This window comes from Aquarana catesbeiana, linkage group LG11, assembly GCF_042186555.1.
Source record: "Aquarana catesbeiana isolate 2022-GZ linkage group LG11, ASM4218655v1, whole genome shotgun sequence".
NCBI lineage: Eukaryota > Metazoa > Chordata > Amphibia > Anura > Ranidae > Aquarana > Aquarana catesbeiana.
Genome location: NC_133334.1, coordinates 41,431,346 through 41,450,517, shown reverse-complemented (window position 1 = coordinate 41,450,517; position 19,172 = coordinate 41,431,346). Strand labels below are relative to the sequence as shown.

Here is a 19,172-nt window from a genome sequence, read left to right as displayed (position 1 = left end):
AAGTCCCGCCCACGTATGAAAACGGCGTTCAAACCACCGCTACAAACGTTAGAGCGAGAACAATAGTTCTAGCCCTAGGATTTCCTCTGTAACTCAAAACGTGTAAAAAATTTGCATCACCTATGGGGATTTTTAAGTACTGAAGTTTGGCGCCATTCCACGAGCGTGTGCAATTTTGAAGTGTGACATGTAAGGCATCTATTTACTTGGCGTAACTTCATCTTTCACATTATGCAAAAAAAATGAGTTAACTACTGTCTTTTTGTTTTTAAAGCACAAAACTGTTTTTCTTCCAAAAAAAAAACGTTAGAAAAATTGCTGCGCAAATACCGTGCGAGATAAAAAGTTGCAATGACAGCCATTGTATTCTCTAGGGTCTTTGCTAAAAAAAAACATCTATAATGTTTGGGGGTTCTATGTAATTTTGTGGCAAAAAAAATGATGATTTTTACATGTAGGAGAGAAATGTCAGTGGCAAGTGGTGAAAGAGGCGCTGTCAATATGTCCTTAATGGGCAAGCCAGGGTCTCTTTAGTCTATCCTGCCAGTATCTAAACCACTCGCTGGGTGCGTTCCAGTGCCATCAAAGGGCGAATGGCTGATCTTTTAATGACCACACTAAGTAACTCTGGAAAATCTTATTCCCTGATAAATCATGGCAAACAAGGCTCTTCCAGTCAATGAGCTGTCATCTGGCAGCGATTTAACGCTCCTTTTCTATCTAGTAACTTGTGATCTGAATAGCAGTCGTCCATGGCCTCCGTTTTATGGCGTATCCATTCCGTGTAGAGCGCCGTGGCAGCCGTGAGGCGAAATACCACTTACTAGAATAGTTTCCTTGTCTGCTCAAGTTATTAACTTCCCCAGAAAGATATTTGGAAGAAACATTTCCATCCTTCACCTCTAAAATCCTTCCTGGTTTTTGTTGCCTTCAGTATGGCTGAGTGGAAGAATATAAAGGAGGGCTCTACGCCAACAGATTATTCATGTCTGCTCTTCAAGAATAAGCACAGGTTTTATTTGTAATGGTCTTAGTCTGCTCTCTGATCTGGAATATGTCTTATTATGTCTTCTTTGGAGCTGCTACGTGAAAAATTGGCATTGTTTGTAGCAACTAGTTAAGATATTAATTTATGCTATCTAATCTTAAATTAATTAAAGTGGGGAGTATAATTGTCAGGAGTAAATTTAAAGCTGAACTCCGGGGGAAAATGTATTTTCGCATGAAGTGGGGCTTGTGCCCACAATGCATGGGTCAACTGCTCCTTTTGTTTAGGGGTGAGCAGAAAGCTACTCATCCGATCCTTTGATCATTCAGAAAATGGCACTCCCCCACGGTCCAACGGTGGACTGTTCTCAGTCTATGGAGCCTGCTCTGAGCGTGATGACGTCAGGAACAGTTCACTATTCAAGACCACTGGAGCGCGGGGGGTGCCAGTCCGGTACTGTGCAGGGAGGATCGGAGGATTAAATAAATAACTGCATATCTCTGATATCTTCTCCTCTAGAAAAAAACAAGCATTTAACCCCCTGCAGGAAAAAAAAACACGCATTTAAGCCGTTTAGTGCTGGCACAGCCCCTCTGCATGGGTAAAAAAAATGTTTTGTCCAGAATTGGGTTTTAAGTGGAACTTCAGTCAAACAGCCATAGACAATGTACAGTACCTATAAGTAAGTGGTTTTACCTAGGAATAGGGTTTCACCGATACTAGTATCCAGGGCTTTTTTTCTCAGAGAAAAGGTGCAGGAACTCAACCATGCCCACCACACACACATACCTGCCAAATGGCATCAAATAGTAGCTCTTCCCTCTGCATACAACCCCTCCCTCCACTACCCTCATTTTCTCCCCCCTCATTAAAAGCTCCACTATCTGTCATATATCTTACCTTTGTTGCAATATTAAGCTGAAACACCTATATGGCTGTAGTACCTCCAAGCATATTATACTATACTACAGTCACTTGCAAGGGAGATTATGCAGTAGGAGCATCAACAACTGGTCATCGGGGAAAAAATGGAGACCATAGAGGGTGCAGCCTACCACGCATCCTCTCCTGCCCATGACTGCACTGAACCCTGGTTATTTGTTCTGTATCTCCCTTGTCCCTGTCTGGCACTCAGTGGGATCTGCGCAGAAGATCTGACCTGTGGGAGCTACTGGGAGATACCCTATCACTTGTAAATGCAGAAGCTGGACTTCAGTGTTACCAAGTAATAGTGGTGAGCAGGGAGCAGAAGACCTGAGCCAGAGGTGGTGGAACTGAGTTCCCCCTAGTTCCTGCTGAAAAAAAGCCCTGCTAGTATCGGTATCAGTTTCGGTGCCGATACCGAGTATTTGCACAAGTATCGGTACTTGTGCAAATGCACCGATACCTGAAACCAAAACTATCAGGCTCGGCTCTTTGAGCTGTCAGTGGGTCTCCCCAGTGTTAAATAAGTTCGGTAATTGGAGCTGTCAAAAACAAAAGCAGCCGGAAATGTTTATTAACAACATTACTCAGCCCTGAAACACTAAAATAAAAAGAAACATTGTTTCTTTTTGTATATTTCTGTTTCTTCATCTGCAGATCAATGGGATGAACAAATGTTCCTCTGTTTAACCCCTTAATAACCCTTAGTTTACTCTAATCAGCCTTAATTAACCCCCTATCCTCCTCCATTTTAATTTTTATTTTCCTGCTTTTTTTCTTTTGTTCATGTCTATTTTATAAACGATAAACAATTAAAACTTTTTTTTTTTTTTTGTTTGCTTTGTAACTGAATATTTTTATACATATATATTAACATATATTTACACATTTCACATTGAAAAAGCGCTAAATCAATTTATTTCATTTGTAAATATCTTTTCAATGCTTTGTACCATTGCTGACAGCTGAAGATAAAACAAAACAGTTTTGGTAGGTATCAGTAATTGGTATCGGCGAGTACTAAAAAAAACAGTATCGTTACTTGTACTCATTGTAAAAAAAAAAATGGTATCAGTGCATTTTTTTGGTTTATCCCTTCCCCCTTCATCACCATGCTAATGACATTTAAAAAACTTTCTGTTTTCATTACATACCTTATTTTAGACCCAGTGATGTCATTGCTGGCCTCTGTGCTTCTCTAAGCAATGCAGGCAGATCATGACTGGTGGGAGGGGCTACAGCTTTGTGAAAACCACGATCTGCCTTAGGCACCGCCCACATGCAATGCTGAACATCCATGACTGAAAGAACTGATATCCAATTAATTGAAGTTGAAAGAAAAGTGGTTTAACCCTAAAATGTGTTAGGGGTTCTTTACTGACAGAATGGTAAGGATGTGGAACTCCCTTCCACAGCTGGTGGTGTCAATAATTTCTAAAAACTTTTGAGATGGACATCTTCGCAAACACAATATACAAGGATTTAAGAAATGGTATTAGCATAATACACACACGCAGGTTGAACTGGATTGACTGGTTTCTTTTTTCCACCTTACCAACTATGTAGCTATGAATGAAAGGGGTGGACCAGGGAAAGTCAAGATGGGGAGGAAAGGGCTAGATCAGGGGGGCCTTTGAATAGCAAGGGCCACTTAAATGATTTGGTAACTGGTCCACAATGAAATAAAATGGTTCAGAATTTCTAATTTTTTTATTTTGAATAGCATAATGAACCTTTTCCTCCGGAAACCGCTGAATTCCGGCAGGAGGGAGAGGAGGAGAAGCCGACTTTCAGTGGCTGCAGGAAGAAAATGCAGGGGGTCGCTTCCCGTATATGTTGCCCTTGCTACCCCTCCTGTCCAAATGTAAAACAGAATGAGACAGAGAGGTGGCACTGCAGGCACCAGCTCGATGCACTCTGACGCTCTGCAGTGGCGGGTCAGCAAGCCCAGATTGCAATCAACAGGTTACCAACTCCAGGCATGCCTTCCCTGGTTTAAGGTTAAGGGCCACATCAGAGGGGTTCAAGGGCCACATGTGGCCCAGGGGCCACGGGTTGAGCACCCCTGGGCTAGATGATTATGACTTTCAGACAGAAAATGAGGTATGCTCTATCTGACTTGTGTGCAGTGAAATCAGAGTAAGCCATTTGAGTCCAGGAGAGGAGCCGGTACAACTGTGCCACACTGAAGGGAAGGCTGAAGTTAAGCTGTAAATCCATTCTGCTGCCTCTGTGACTCGCACATCCCCTGCCAAACTGTCTAACCAATACGGTGACACCACCGTTCATTTCTGCAGCTTCCTGTATCACCCGTGTGCCCACTGAAGCCTCCATGCTGTAGTATGTGTCCATGTCTGTCTGTCCCATTCCTTGGCCTTGGCTGCTCCTTCTTCTCCCCTCTGCTTATCATCACCAGGATCACCATTAATTGATAAACTTACATCCTTCCATGGCCTTGGCACGTTTGCAATCCTATCCTACTCTGGTTGTATAGGAAAGGCCCCCCCCCCCTACTGCTAGGGGTACTGACGTCTTTCTAAGTTTGAGATAAGGTGGACCTAAAATGTGAGTTTTCCATGAAACAATAAGGCATTTGTCATTACCAAATCACTTTATCCTTCTTAATAAAATACTGTTACTTTCTTCAAATGAAAAACTGCCAAGCCAATGCATGTGACCTAAAATCTGGGCAAAGATCACATGAACCTTCAGGTGCACTATTATTATTATGCAGGATTTATATAGTGCCAACATTTTGCGCAGCGTTTTAAAACACTATGGTGTTTCACTTCATTAGAGGTTGCAGAGTGTTTTCAATTAGAGACACTATGTTATCTTATGTACATTGCAAGGATTTCAACAAACTTTGTTGCAGATTCCTACTTTTTGTTATTTTGAAGACTTATGCCCTGTACACACGACCGGTTTAGCCGTCGGAATAAACTCAGAAGGTTTCTCCGATGAAACTCCGACGGAATTCCATTCAAGCGGTCTTGCCTACACACCGTCAATCCAAAGTCTGACCGTCCAGAACGCGGTGACGTACAGCACGTACAACGGGACTAGAAAATGGAAGTTCAATAGCCAGTGGCCAATAGCTTTCATCTCGTACTTGCTTCAGAACATGCGTCATTTTTGGTCCGTCGGAACAGCATACAGACGAGCGGTTTTCCCGATAGGAATTGGTTCCGTCGGAAATATTTAGAGCATGTTTTTAAAAAAAAAAAAAAAAAGTCCGATGAGGCACACACACAATCGGAATAGACGATGAAAAGCTCCTGTCGGACTTTTTCTGTCGGACATTCCGCTCGTGTGTACGCGGCTTTAGCTGTTTGCCTGTGTCCATGTGCAGAGTGAATCTAATGGGAATGATTTTATCATTATCAATCAGATGCTGCACTTGCAGGACTCAAGTTGCTAAGTGTGCATCCCTTTTTAGATGTGGTTTCTTATTGGGAGTATCTCTCCAAAAATAACATTTTTGTTGCAGAGGATGCTCAAAATCTGACTTGTAACTTCCACGTGCAGAAAAATCAACAAGCCAATCACACAAGCAGGAAATTACATTTGTGGGTTGTTCTGTACACCATCTGTGTACAAAACGCTTCCAGGTAGCCATAATGCATTTTACAGAAAGTACAGAGCTGCAGTATGGAAAAGAGAAGTCATTTTGAATAACATTCAATTACAATATGACTTGTGTAACAATAGTATATGCTGTTTTATTTATTTATTTGCTATTTTGTCCCCAAAGAAAGTGGAGTTACCCTTTAAGTCTATGTCATGCAATTAAATTCTTGTGAGCAATTATCTATTTTTTATTTTTTTTTTGCTAGAACTTGCAAAATTGTAGTGTTAAAAATATAATTCCGTCTTATGTTTGGAATGAAGCCGACTGATGTTATGCCATTTTCTTTTGTCTTCTAGGTGTCCTCTCACTCCCCCCATACTTCAGCCCATATAAAGACAATTCTGTTTCCAGAGATGACACCACAGACGCGTACACGCACCTTGAACTGCGCACTTTGGAACAATCACTCCTCGCCACATGTGTCGGCAGCATCTCAGAGCTGAGTGAGTAGGGAAAAATAATATTTAAGAAATGAATGCAATGACTTCAAATCAGTCCGTCCCCCCCCCCCCCACACACAATTTTTCAAATGTAGTTGGGCAACCTGGTCTTTGATATATCAGCTTCTCACAGACCAGGATATTGTTAACCATAGACATCCAAGTGGCAAAGTCTGGTGGAGAAAAAAGCACTTCACCGTTGTGCTATAAGCTTTTGGACCGGACATAGTGGGGTTGATTTACTGAAGGCAACTAGACTGTGCGATTTGCAAAGAGCAGTTGCTCCAGAGCTTAGTAAATGCAGCGGAGCTCTGCTGGCTTCCATCATTCAATCACGTGCAAGCAAAAATGCTGTTTCTTTTACTTTCCTTGCATGTTATTGGGGGTTTCTTTACAAAGTGAAGCTTTACCTCATTTGCTAAGCTTTGGAGCAACTGCACTTTGGAAATTGCACAGTCTATTTGCCTATAGTAAATCAACCCCAATGTCTTGTGTGCGGGTATTTGCACTGAGGATGGAGTCACATTGACATCTATTAAGCCAAGCAGGCACAACGTAGGATCCAGGGGGTATGCAGTCTGGAAGACTATATTAATCCTCGGTCTACCGGCAGGGTCCAATGGACCGTGTAGGTAGTTTGTGTTGTGTTTTTTTTTAATGGAATTTATTATTATTATTTGATAAGAACTTATGACTTTTTTACTGCTAATTAGACAGTTATAAATCTGAAAGCATGAATTTTTTGTATTTACACTTTTTTTGTAAATTCTAGTTATAGCATCGTACACTGGCAGGGTCCATCGGACCCATGCTGCTCTCCAATGATTTCTCCGTTATGATTCAAGTCACATGATTACTGTACTGCACTTTGTGAGTCATTTTCAGTCTGCAAGTTAGGACATGTTTCTGCATGTTAGTGCTTTCTTAGCTTTTGAAGATTTGTTATGCTTTCTTGATTTGGTGGTGTAGTTTCGTCATGGCTCACAAACGCCTCAGTAATGAAGAAATACTTACCGTATTTTTCGAACCACAAGACGCACCTGACCATAAGACGCACCTAGGTTTTAGTGGAGGAAAAACGAGAAAAAAAAAATATTCTGACCCAAATGGTGTACTGAAATATTTCATAAAATATAACAGAATAATATTTCAACCATGTAAAGTGAACAGCAGTCAACAATGGCATTAAGGACCATCATCACTGCCATTAACAAATGAGGAGAGACTTTAAGGTTCGAGTACTCTTCTAGTTTTCAGGGAACCCCAAGAACTCATCTTCGCTAGTGTCAGAATTTCTGAAGCTCAACTGCTCACAATCACTGACATCACTTCCTTCTCTATCTTCATATACGATACAATCTTCAGTATCCATCTAAGGCATTGCTAATGCCACATTTTTTGAATGACTGTACAACGATTTCCTCCTTCACTGAGTGCCATGATGTTTTCATCCATTCACAAACTTGAGTGATAGTGGGCCTCTTCATTCGTCCAGTAGGTGTCAGATCATGATTACCAGCAGCCATCCATTTGTTCCACTCTTCTCGCATAAAGACTTTAAATGGTTTGTTGATGGAAACATCGAGAGGTTGCAACTGGCTGGTAAGACCCCCAGGAATTACAGCTAGATGAGTCTTCACTTCTTTAAGGCCCCTTTCACACTGGGGCGGTTTGCAGGCGTTATTGCGCTAAAAATAGCGCCTGCAAACCGCCCCTAAACAGCCTCCGCTTTTTGTTCAGTGTGAAAGCCCGAGGGCTTTCACACTGAAGCAGTGCGCTGGCAGGAGAAGAAAAAATCTCCTGTCAGCCGCATCTTTGGAGCGGTGTATTCACCGCTCCTAAACCGCTCCTGCCCATTGAAATCAATGGGACAGCGCGGCTATACCGCGGTAATACCGTGGCTATAGCCGCGCTATACGAGGGGTTTTAACCCTTTTTCGGCCGCCAGTGGGGGGTTAAAACCGCACCACTAGCGGCCGAATACAGCGCTAAAAGTGCCCTAATTGCAATATAGCGCCAACAGTGTCACCAATCAGTGCCTACCAGTGGCAGCAATCATTGCCCACCACTGCCCGCAAGTGCCACCAATCAGTGCCCATTAGCAGTGCTGCCTATCAGTGCTCCCCATCAATGCCCATCGCTGCTGTCGATCAATGCCCATCAGTGTTGTCCATCAGTGCCACCTATCAGTGCCCATCAGTACCACCTATCCGTACCGCCTATCAGTGCCACATATCAGTGCCCATAAGTGCGGCATTTTGGTGCCTCCTCATCAGTGCCCATAAGTGCCACCTCAGTGCCCACCAGTTCAGCCTATCAGTGCCCATCGGTGCTGCCTCATCAGCACACATCAGTAAAGGAGAAAAATTACTTAGTTACAAAATTTACTAAAAAATTTTTTTTTCAAAATGTTTGGTCTTTTTTTTTTAATAAAAAATAAAAAACCCAGGAGTGATTAAATACCACCAAAAGAAAGCTCTATTTGTGTGAAGAAAATAAAAAAAAAAATGATTTGTTTGGGTACAGTGTAGCATGACAGCACAATTGTCATTCAAAGTGCGACAGCGCTGAAAGCTGAAAAATGGCCTGGGCAGGAAGGGGGTGTAAGTGCCCTGTAGGCAAGTGGTTAAAGGAAGAAAGAGCTTGAAAAACAAAAACGAATGCAGCTACCACATTTGCAGGCCGGTAAGGTACAATATATTACCTTTTTGTTTTTGGGTTTATATACGCTTTACATTGTTACACTCTGCAGCTGATTGACCCCAGGTACATACATGCAGCATGTGACTCTATGATATTTATTCATCATAAAAGGGATTGCTTTATTCATGTCTTTGTTCTTGTAGGTGACCTGGTATCCCGTGCCATGCACCACATGCAGTGTCTGAACACGCTGAGGCCCGGCATGAGCCCAGTACGCCAAGCCCGCCACCCCCAGCAGCACATCACCTGGTCCCCAGACTCCCTGCACACACTGTACTATTTCCTGCGCTGCTCACAGATGGAATCCATGGAGAATCCCAACCTGGACCCGCCCAGAATGGCACTTCACAATGAGCGGTAAGAATGCCTGCAATATGTCACTTGGCATCTGAAGTGTAACAATTCAGAATACATTTTCATGTGATGTATCACTCAAATTCATTTCAGATTTACATAAAAGATTCAGATAAATATAGAAATAAATTAAAGGACAAAAGCAGCGAGTGACTAAGTTTTGGTGTCAAATTTTTCCTGCGTGTTTTGTATGTGCCAGTGTGTAGCTAAAGCAGACTCTGTCTATCTGTGTCCCATTGTGTAGATTTTCCTGGCACCGGTCCCCAGGACAATGGACAGGGACACAGACAACAACAAAATGCTGACAAAGGCTACGATTGTTCCTCGGTCTACAAACATGTATTTCTCTCTCGTTCATTGAGGGACACAGGAAGTCTTAAACCTTCAGGTTATACTGCCACCTACAGGAGGATTGTACACTGGCAAATAGAGATGGGCTCAGGCGTGTTCGGATCGAACCCGCCAGGAAGCCGGCACTGCACGCCGCCAGTCGGAGTCAGCATGTGTATGTGCAGCTTCCAGTCGGGAAATACCTCACCGCCTATGATTGGCGGTGTGCAGTGATGGCTTCCTGGCGGGTACGATCCGAAATTGCCCGAGTCCATCACAACTGGCAAACAAAAACTGTAGATCATCCCAGGGTATAACCCCTCTTACTACCGGCATGTTTTTTTGCTACTGTCCTAGTAGGATGGATGGATTTTATTGAGCTCTCTATTTTTTACTAGCACTGTTTTCTTTAATCAGGACGCCACACCACTGCTGGAGGCTTCCCCTCCAATTCACAGTGATCTATCATGGTCATCCTGGGCTTAGCTTTTTGGATCGCATCCCATCTAGGCTTCTTTGGACTGGACACTTTGGGGCTAGCCTTGACGTGGCTTTTAGGAACTAGGTTCTGCATACAGAGCTTTTCTGACTCCGTTCTGGTTTAGTTAGCTGTGGAACGCTTTCCTGCATGCCATTAGTCTCCATTTCCCGCCACTGGTTAAACGCTCTAGTAGGAGTGTTGGCATCACCTGCTGGGTGGAGTCTGGTCTGCAATTTGTGTTTTTTTTTTCCTCCATACAGCATTGAGGAAGCATCTCCCTGCTGCTGCTCCTGCCTGTAAGAGTCATGATGAACTTCAATCTCCAGTCTGTTCCTGATGCCCTCCTACTTTGGTTGCCTTCAGCCATCCGAACCCTCTGGTCACTGGCCCTACATCTACAACCAGCTGACTTGTTTTCGTGGGTGCTCAAGGCTGTGCAACTTACCCCAAACCTACCCGTTGCCTACTGCATTCTGTGGTAGCCCCACTGTTATAAGTGCCTCTGGGACAGGAATTGTGTTATTTGCAGGATCGTAAGGTGAAAATAGCAGAAAAAAAAACCTGAGAAGTAAAAACCAATGCAGCCACCTAATCTCGGTACTGTTAAGCTGCTTTATATTACATTTATGTCTTTGGGTTTAGATACAATTTTAGGTAGTGTGACAGTGCGAGGCCCTGCCACTGTGAAAATGTAGGAGAAAATGACACAGGATTCGCATTAAGGATTAATGAGAGGTTCCAGACTAGTGTTTCTCAACTCCAGTCCTCAAGGAGCCCCAACAGGTCATGTTTTCAGGATTTCCCTCAGATAAAACGGCTGTGGTATTTACTAAGGCAGTGAAACTGATCAAATCACCTGTGCAAAATAATGGAGAGCATGAAAACATGACCTGTTAGGGCACCTTGAGGACTGGAGTTGAATAACACTGTTCCAGACTCTTGTTTCTAAACTCAGCTCAGCTGTGTTTTTGGCTTTCTCTGGATTCTGTAAACCTGGTAAAGGGCCTGGAGATTGAAGGTGTGACGGAACCTCCAATTCTGTGTCTGGATTTTACTGATGCAAGCAGCCTGTGTGAGTACACAGGTGTTTACGGTCATTATATACTCAAGCCTGAGTATAGCTAAGGGCTCCCAGTTTGGAGACGTGAGATTTCCCCCAGAGGTCAGAGAAGCCTGAGCCGGGAGGTCTCGTTCCAGGAGTGAGATGGGATCCTATTGGGGTGTCTGGAGAACCCCAATCCAGAGGCCAGGAGTGGTCTGTGCAGAAGGGCGCTGCAACTAAAGCCTGAGTGAGCCAATTGAACCAGGACAGCTGGACAACACAGTCAGAGGCACTAGTAAGAGGCGAAAGAAAAACAGTGGAAAAGCCCCACTAAACTGTTAAATAATAAGAATAAATGAAAAAGAAATTAACAATAAAATAAAAATAAATAAAAAAATAATGGGAAATAGAGAAATGTAAAAAGAAATTGAAAAAAAAGAAATAACAAATAAACAAAAAAATAAGTAATGAAAAAAAATACTGAATGAAATATCAGTGAAATCAAACCCAATGCATCCATTCACTATTCTATTTTAATATTTCATTCAGTATTTTTTTTTTCATTATTATTTATTTTTTTGTTCATCTTTTTATTTTATTTTCATTTTTTTAATGTATTTATTTGTTTTTTTTATTATAACAGTTTAGTGGGGTATTTTTTTTGCATTGTTTTTCTTAATTTTTTTTGCTTAATTTACATACTAGATCCCCCTGGTTTTCTTACAGCTGCATTTACTTCACATTATACATCAAATAATTATAGGCTGGGTAGTGGCACTGTTATTGTGTTTTAATTCTTGTTTGTAGTAAGAGGAGCAGCGGTGCTGCTAACTAGGGAGCCAGGTAGCTCAACATTTTCAGTTGACTATTCACGTTGATGCAGAAGAACATTTTTTTTACATTTTTTTTTTCATTTGAGCAGAAAATCACGCACAAACGCGCGACAAAATGCACGAATCTGCACAAAGATGCGCAAATGACGCGTTTCCATTCGTTTCTATAAGAATAAAGATGCACCAAAAATGCTAAAACCTGCCCGATTCGAGCTACAAAAAAGCTCCAAAACTTTTTTGAACTTCAGGCGACATGGAGTGGAGATATGAACCATCTCCATAGAGAATAAATGATTTTTCCCCCTTGAGCGTTTTGGAGCTTCAAGATACAAAACGCTGAGATGTGAATGCAGCCGAAATGGCTGCCCATTCGTATTCAAAACCATGTGTGTTCGGGTGATCCAAACATGGATGTTTATGGAAAGATTTTTGTAAGTCGGATCTTTCCAACAGTTGGACCAAGACTATGCTCAGGCACATTCTGATGCCTGCGGGTGGCTTCATATTACTTATCCTTGCTTATCATGGTTGGTCATATTTTATGTACAAGCTGCAATGCCAGAATTTACCAGCGGGTGAAATTGAGTGATTAGGAAACTTTATCTTTGCACTCTGGTTCAACTCTGAAGACTCTGAAGGATTGCACATGGGGGGCAACCTGTGCATGATTACTCTGAGGGGTCTTTGGCAAACATGGGATTTCCAGGATTCTTAGAAATCCCCCACTAAGTCTAATAGGTTGTTTTGGATGATGGCACGTTATTAAATAAAAGCCTGTACGTGTTTCCCTTTCTCTGGATAGAATTTCTCAGTAATTCCATCTCCTGTGACACGTGCTTCGTACAGCTGCAGAAACATCTCCTCTCAACGAGTTCAAATGGGGACATCAGCCAAGCCCCCTACCTTGTTGCCACCCCATCCCAAATTACACAATGTGAAGTATTGCAGACCCCTCTACTGCTGTGTCCCCAAACTGCTTCCATGTGTTCCTGTGAAATCAATATCATCCGCACCTAATAAAGAACAGCTACAAGCTCACTGACGCTGTACCTCACAGGGGGATAGTGTGCTCAGCGGACATGAGTTCATGGTGATCACACATAGCTATACCAGATTAACAGCTAATGGACGCTGATGGCAGATAGAGATGGATGGATGCATCTACAATGCTGTTTTGGATTGATCATGGCTTGTTATCAACACAGACTGGATACAGTTCTGGCTTCTACATCCGACATCATTTGTACTAATGCTACTATTATTTCAAGTAGATAAATGAAAAAAAATTATTTCCTGGTGTTTTCCCACTATTGCTACATGCCTAATGTATAGGCTGCATTCTCAATATTGTCACCGCTCTCCCAGGAAAGGATAGGCTGCATTCTTGGTGATGTCACTGGTCTTCCGTGAAAGGATAGGCTGCATTCTTGGTGATGTCACTGGTCTTCTGTGAAAAGATAGGCTGCATTCTTGGTGATGTCACTGGTCTTCTGTGAAAAGATAGGCTGCATTCTTGGTGATGTCACTGGTCTTCTGTGAAAGGATAGGCTGCATTCTTGGTGATGTCACTGGTCTTCCGTGAAAGGATAGGCTGCATTCTTGGTGATGTCACTGGTCTTCTGTGAAAAGATAGGCTGCATTCTTGGTGATGTCACTGGTCTCTCATGAAGGGATAGGCTGCATTCTTAGTAATATCACAGGTCTCTTGTGAGTGAATAGGTAGAGATCTTAGTGATGTCACCAGTTTCTTGTAAAAGAATAGGCTGCATTCTCAGTGATGATGCTGATCCTTTTTGAATGGATAGGCTGCTTTCTCATTAATGTCACAGGTCTCTCGTGAATGGATAGGCTGCATTTTTAGTGATGTCACTGGTCTTTCGTAAAATGGATAGACTGCATTCTTAGTGATCTCACATGTCTCATGAATGGATTTGCTGTATTCTTAGTCATGTCACAGGTCACCCATGAATGGATAGGCAGCATTCTCAGTGATGTCACTGGTCCCTTGTGAATGGATAGGCTACTCTCTTAGTGATGTCACTAGTCTCTTGTTAAAGTATAGGCTTCATTCTCAGTGATGTTACTGGTCTCTAGTAAATTAATAGGCTGCTTTCTTAGTGATGTTCCAAGTCTCTTGTGAAAGGATGGACTGAATTCTCAGTGAAGGCACTAATCCCGGTGGGGGGGGGGGGCAAACAGACCCGGCCCCCTCACTCACATTGGCACAAGGTGGTGGTGCTCTGCTGAATCCGAGGTAGGCTGCTGCCAGGGCCAATGCTTCTCCTCCCGGCCAAACAGGAGGCGGGTCCTGAGATCCTTTCTAAGGCTCCCAGAGGAGAAGCAGGAAAACATTAGCAAATATTAATTCACTAATGTCACACAAGTGGGTGGGCACTGCGCCCTGAGTCCAGCCTTTTTAAAGCCAATTAGAGCCCCTGGCTCTAATTGCGTGCTTTAAAAAAAGAAAACCCAAATTGAAATCCATGCGTCCGGTGCCCTGCATGGAGATTAGGGGGGGCGGCACCCCTGTACCCATAATGGACAGGCCGCCACTGGTCACTGGTCCCTTTCGCAAATGGAAAACCTGCTTTCTAAGTGATGTAATTGGTCTTTTGTGACTGCATAGGCTGCATGTTCAGCAATTTAACTGAACCCTCATGAATGGACAGGTCTGTACTCACAATGATGTCACTAGTGTCTAGTGAATTCATAGGCTGCATTCTCAGTGATGTCACTGGTCTGCTGCAAATTGATCCAGAAGGAGGGTTGAAGAGCAGGAGCACACACTAAAAGGTTAGAATCCAAAGGTTGTTTATTTACCTTGGAACATATACACAGGATCTGTCAGCAAAATAACGAGTTCATACCTTTCCAGAAACTGGAATAGGGCAGAAAATGAGGATTTAAATGTGCCACTACAAACATAATGATAAAAATCAATCCACAGCAGGCTCTTCTGGGGAAAACGGTGGAGGAGGTACCGGGACATGTAAGACACCTAATTGCATTCATCTTTATGGCAGCTAGGATATCCTTAGCGAGATCCTGGAGGTTGCCCATAATCCCCTTTGATCTTTTGAAGGCAAAATTGATGTGGATCATGACCAATGAATGTATGGTGGCTATCCACCAGGACAAGCTAGCCCACTTTGAGAAAACTTGGACTCCATGGATGAAATACCTGACAGAATCCACCTGATCTGGAGGGAGAGACACTAGCATCTTTTCCCATCTCCTTCTCTACAGGTTTTTCTTTTATCTTACCTAATTCTCACCATAACGCCCCCCCCCCCCCCTTTTTTTTTTCTCTCACTTATCTTTCCTTCTCCATTCTTTCTACTAGTTGGATTAACCTTTAACCCATTGTTGGTCCGTGTGACTTAAGCAATAAATATAAAGTGGAAGAACTCACATGAGTCCAAGTAAGGGAACAGGCAGCAGTTAATATGTTCAAAGTTAAGCACAGAAAGCCCTGTGCATATTATTTCTTCACATTTAATTTTCTTTATATTACGCAATAGTTTCCCCTGTTGGGGATGATGCAAAGGATACTCAGGTTCACGGTCTACTGTTCGACTTTACATCTTCAGTAACCTGACTACCCGAACAATGAGTGGGAAGCCACCCATGGGCCCGAGAGTTATTGGATGGTTTGACTTTGTCTTTCTTTTTCTTGTATGCACCCAGTTCCTTAATATGTTGGGCCAAAGTGGGCTTTCCATAATGTGTTACACTTTTGTGTTAATATTGAAATTACCAATAAAAACGAAAAAAAAAAAAAAAGATAAAAATCATTTTTTTAATTGTACATTAAAATCATTGCATAATAAAAAGCACATATAGATCCGTTACCGTCCCAAGTGTGTCAAGGTACATCTAGATTTACAGAAATGGATCAATGTGTTTCGCTTGTAGAGAGCTTCTTCAGGATCCACTGTTCTGATTTTTATGTCAAATATGGTAGTTGGTAAACAGCAGGATGAATATAACATTATATCAAATATAATGTTAAAAAAATACAACACACATGAATCATAAACTAAAACCATATAGCAGTGGAGAGAAAAGAAAGGGAGCCCCCCCCCAAAAATCGGAAATCCAATGCTTCAGGAGGAATCGAGGCAAAGCCAAAGATCACTCCCAAAAGCACCTACCTAGTACACAATACTCCAAAAATTATCTATAAAGGCATATGAACCAACATTGAGCAAACAATGTGAACCGCAAAGATCCATGCTTTTCAGAAGTTCACCTGACAAGTAGACTGTTAGAAGTGTAATTTGAAATTCAAGATTAAAGCAGCATAAATACCACATTAAACCTAAAAACAAAATGCCACACATACCTTATCTGGAAGGAACCAATGCCTACCACTGTTTTTATATAAGTTAACCTCAAAGAGACCCACTGGGGAATAGGTAGGTGGTCGATCAATAAAAACAGGAGACAACGCTGGATGGAGGCCATATGCTGAGAATACGCTTAGTAGATTGTGGTACTACACAGTACTCTAGCCAATGTGTTTTGGGGGTCCAAACTGCCCCCTTCATTAGGATTTGCAGGGTATATACAATGACAAATTACATATGCTGACGAGCATGCCATGAAATCTCTTGCAGCATAATCTTAATCATCAATCCAAAACATGAAAAGTGGGAGTCCCAACTGTTGAAAAAATAGTGCTCACCCCATACATAAGGGGGTGTAATAAAAAAAAGGGTTATCTACAAAACAAAAAACTATACACAACCCAACTGAGTCAACTACAATATTATTGCATGAACACAATACAAAATACGCTCGCAAGAACCCCCTAAAATCCCTGTAATCCCCCAGAAAAAAACCCACCTAAGCTTACCCAAGTACCCTGCCCTGCATACTGGAACAGAAAAACACCACCGCTCGTATATGAAGCGAGGGGAGGGGGATGCAGTCCCAACAAGGCGTTGTGCCCACCCCCCCTAAACCAGCGCCCCCCTCCAAAAACCAAGCCCTATACCACTACACCAGGGACCAAACTGAAACCGCTCCCAAGGGGTACAGTGCTCCACCATAAGGCCAAAATGGGCGTATGAGGCACTGCCTCGTGATGGAGCAAGGGTGCAATGGCCCAGGTGACTCAAACAGCCCACTTATACCCCCATGAAACACCCCCACAGTCTAAGGTCAGTCGGTCAAAGGGATGCAGAGTGGGGTACTTGGGTGAGTTTAGGTTGGGATTTTAGGGGGTTCTTGCTAGGGTATTTTGTATTCTGTTCATGCAATAAAATTGTAGTTGACTCAGTTTGGTTGTGTATAGTCTTCCAATTTTTTTTTTTGTCGATTAATTTTATGAATACCCCCAAATCCACTAATTTGCCATTCTAAAAGCAATACATGCCCTGATGAAGCTTTGGACCTCTAAAATGTGTTTGTTACATCTGCATATCCTATGTATACCTTTTTTTGAAATAATTGGACTTTTGGGGTGGCGCTTCTGCACTTCATTCTTCCCCCATCTTCATCCTAAAGGGGCTTTGAGAGTCCTTCTCTACAGGAGAACTGCCTGCTCAACGTTAAACTGTTACACATCAAACACTCTACATGACCTATGGAGCATTACTCTGGATTTCCAGTGCCACCTGTCCATCTCTCATAAATGGATAGGCTGCGATCTCAGCTATGTCACTGGTATCTTGTGAATAGATCGGTTGCATTCTCAGTGATGCGTGCCACTGGTATTTTTTCAAATGGGTGGGCTGCTTTCCCAGTTATGTAATTTGTATCTCGTGATGGATTGGCTGCATTCTTAGTGCTGTCTTTGGTATCTCATGAATGGGTAGGCTGTATTTTCAGTGATGCCATTGGTATCTCCTGAATGGATAGGCTGTATTCTCTATTCTCAGCAATGTCACTGGTATCTTGTGAATGGATAGGCTGCATTCTGAGTGATACCACTGGTATTTTGTGAATAGGTTGTCTGCTTTCCCAGTTATGTAAGTTGTATCTCGTGAATGGGTAGGCTGCATTCTCAGTGTGGTCACTGGCAGTGGCGGCCCGTCCATTAGAGGGGTGCACAGGCACCGGACCATCTACATACCAGGCGCCGGACCATGGATTCCAATGAGGGTTTTTTTTTTTTTAAGCACGTGATTAGAGCCAGAGGCTCTAATAGGCTTCAAAAAAACGGTGGTCTTAGGGCGCAGAGCACTGCGCTCCGAGCCCACCCAGTTGTGTGATAATAGCGAATGAATATTCGCTATCCTCACACTGATTCTCCTCCTAGCCAATCAGGAAGCATGTTGTAAGACCAGTTTCCCAATTGGCCGAAAGGAAAAACAATGTTATTGGCCAAGGGAGAGGAGAAGGAGGGAGGAGACTCGCCACCAGGGGGAGAAGCAAGGGGAAGAGTGACAGACCCACCAGCCGCCACTCCAGGGATGGCTCACCATCCAGCATCCGGCTCGAGGAGGGTAGATCAGAGGAGACTGGGCAGGACAGAGGTAAGAAGGCCGTCCGTCTCCCGCAGCGGGGGGAACGGGATGTTCCCTGCGTCCATCTTCCACCGAGGGGGGTGGCGTTGATTTGCCGCCCCCCCCCCCAATTATCGAGCACCAGCTGCCACTGGTCACTGGTATATTGTGAATGGATAGGCTATATTTTCAGTGATGCAACTGGTATCTTGTGAATGGATGGGCTGCATTCTCAGGGATGCCATTGGTATCTTGCGAATGGGTAGGCTGCTTTCCCAGTTATGTAATTCGTATCTCGTTATTGGATAGGCTGCATCCTCAGTGCTATCATTGGTATCTCATGAATGGATAGGCTGTATTTTCAGTGATGCCAGTGATATTTCGTGAATGGATAGGCTGTATTCTCAACAATCTCACTGATATCTTGTGAATGGATAGGCTGCATTCTCAATGATATCACTGGTATTTTGTGAATGAGTAGGCTGCTTTCCCAGTTATGTTATTTATTTCTCGTGAATGGATAGGCTATATTCTCAGTGCTGTCATTGGTATCTCATGATTGAATAGGCTGCTTTCCCAATTATGTCACTGGTATCCTGGGAATGGATAGGCTGCATTCTTGAGGTCCCTGGCCTCAGATTGACTGGTGCCCCCATTTTAAATGAGCACATAGGATAGCCTTAGCAAAAAGCATATTATCACATGTTCTTGTCCCTTTATTATTTACAGCCCCCCAAAGAACCCCTGAATGTTCTGTAATTATGCTGTTCAGTTAAACCAAATTTTTAGACATATTTTTAAGCTGTAAATATTTCTTTTGAAAATGTCCCTGGAATTCCTATGTAGTTACCGCACAGATCGCCTTGCTTGAATTACACAACTGCAGAGCAATTAAATAAAAGCATAAAGTGTAGCACAGTGAAGACCTTTGCCAAACGGCCCAAATACCATTCCACGGGAGGCTCGCTGTGCGTCTCTCCTGGAGTCTGCTATA

At 42.9% G+C, this 19,172-nt stretch overlaps 1 protein-coding gene across 2 annotated transcripts in view; it reads left to right on the top strand.

Annotated features, from left to right (window-relative positions):
* ABTB2 (ankyrin repeat and BTB domain containing 2) overlaps positions 1 to 19,172 on the top strand; it is a 231,092-nt gene that overhangs the window by 154,886 nt on the left and 57,034 nt on the right. For both annotated transcript variants that reach the window (XM_073604210.1, XM_073604209.1), the window contains 2 exons: positions 5,840 to 5,986; positions 8,830 to 9,043. In XM_073604210.1, the coding sequence (XP_073460311.1) occupies positions 5,840 to 5,986; positions 8,830 to 9,043 (361 nt within the window). The remainder of the gene's footprint in view (positions 1 to 5,839; positions 5,987 to 8,829; positions 9,044 to 19,172) is intronic.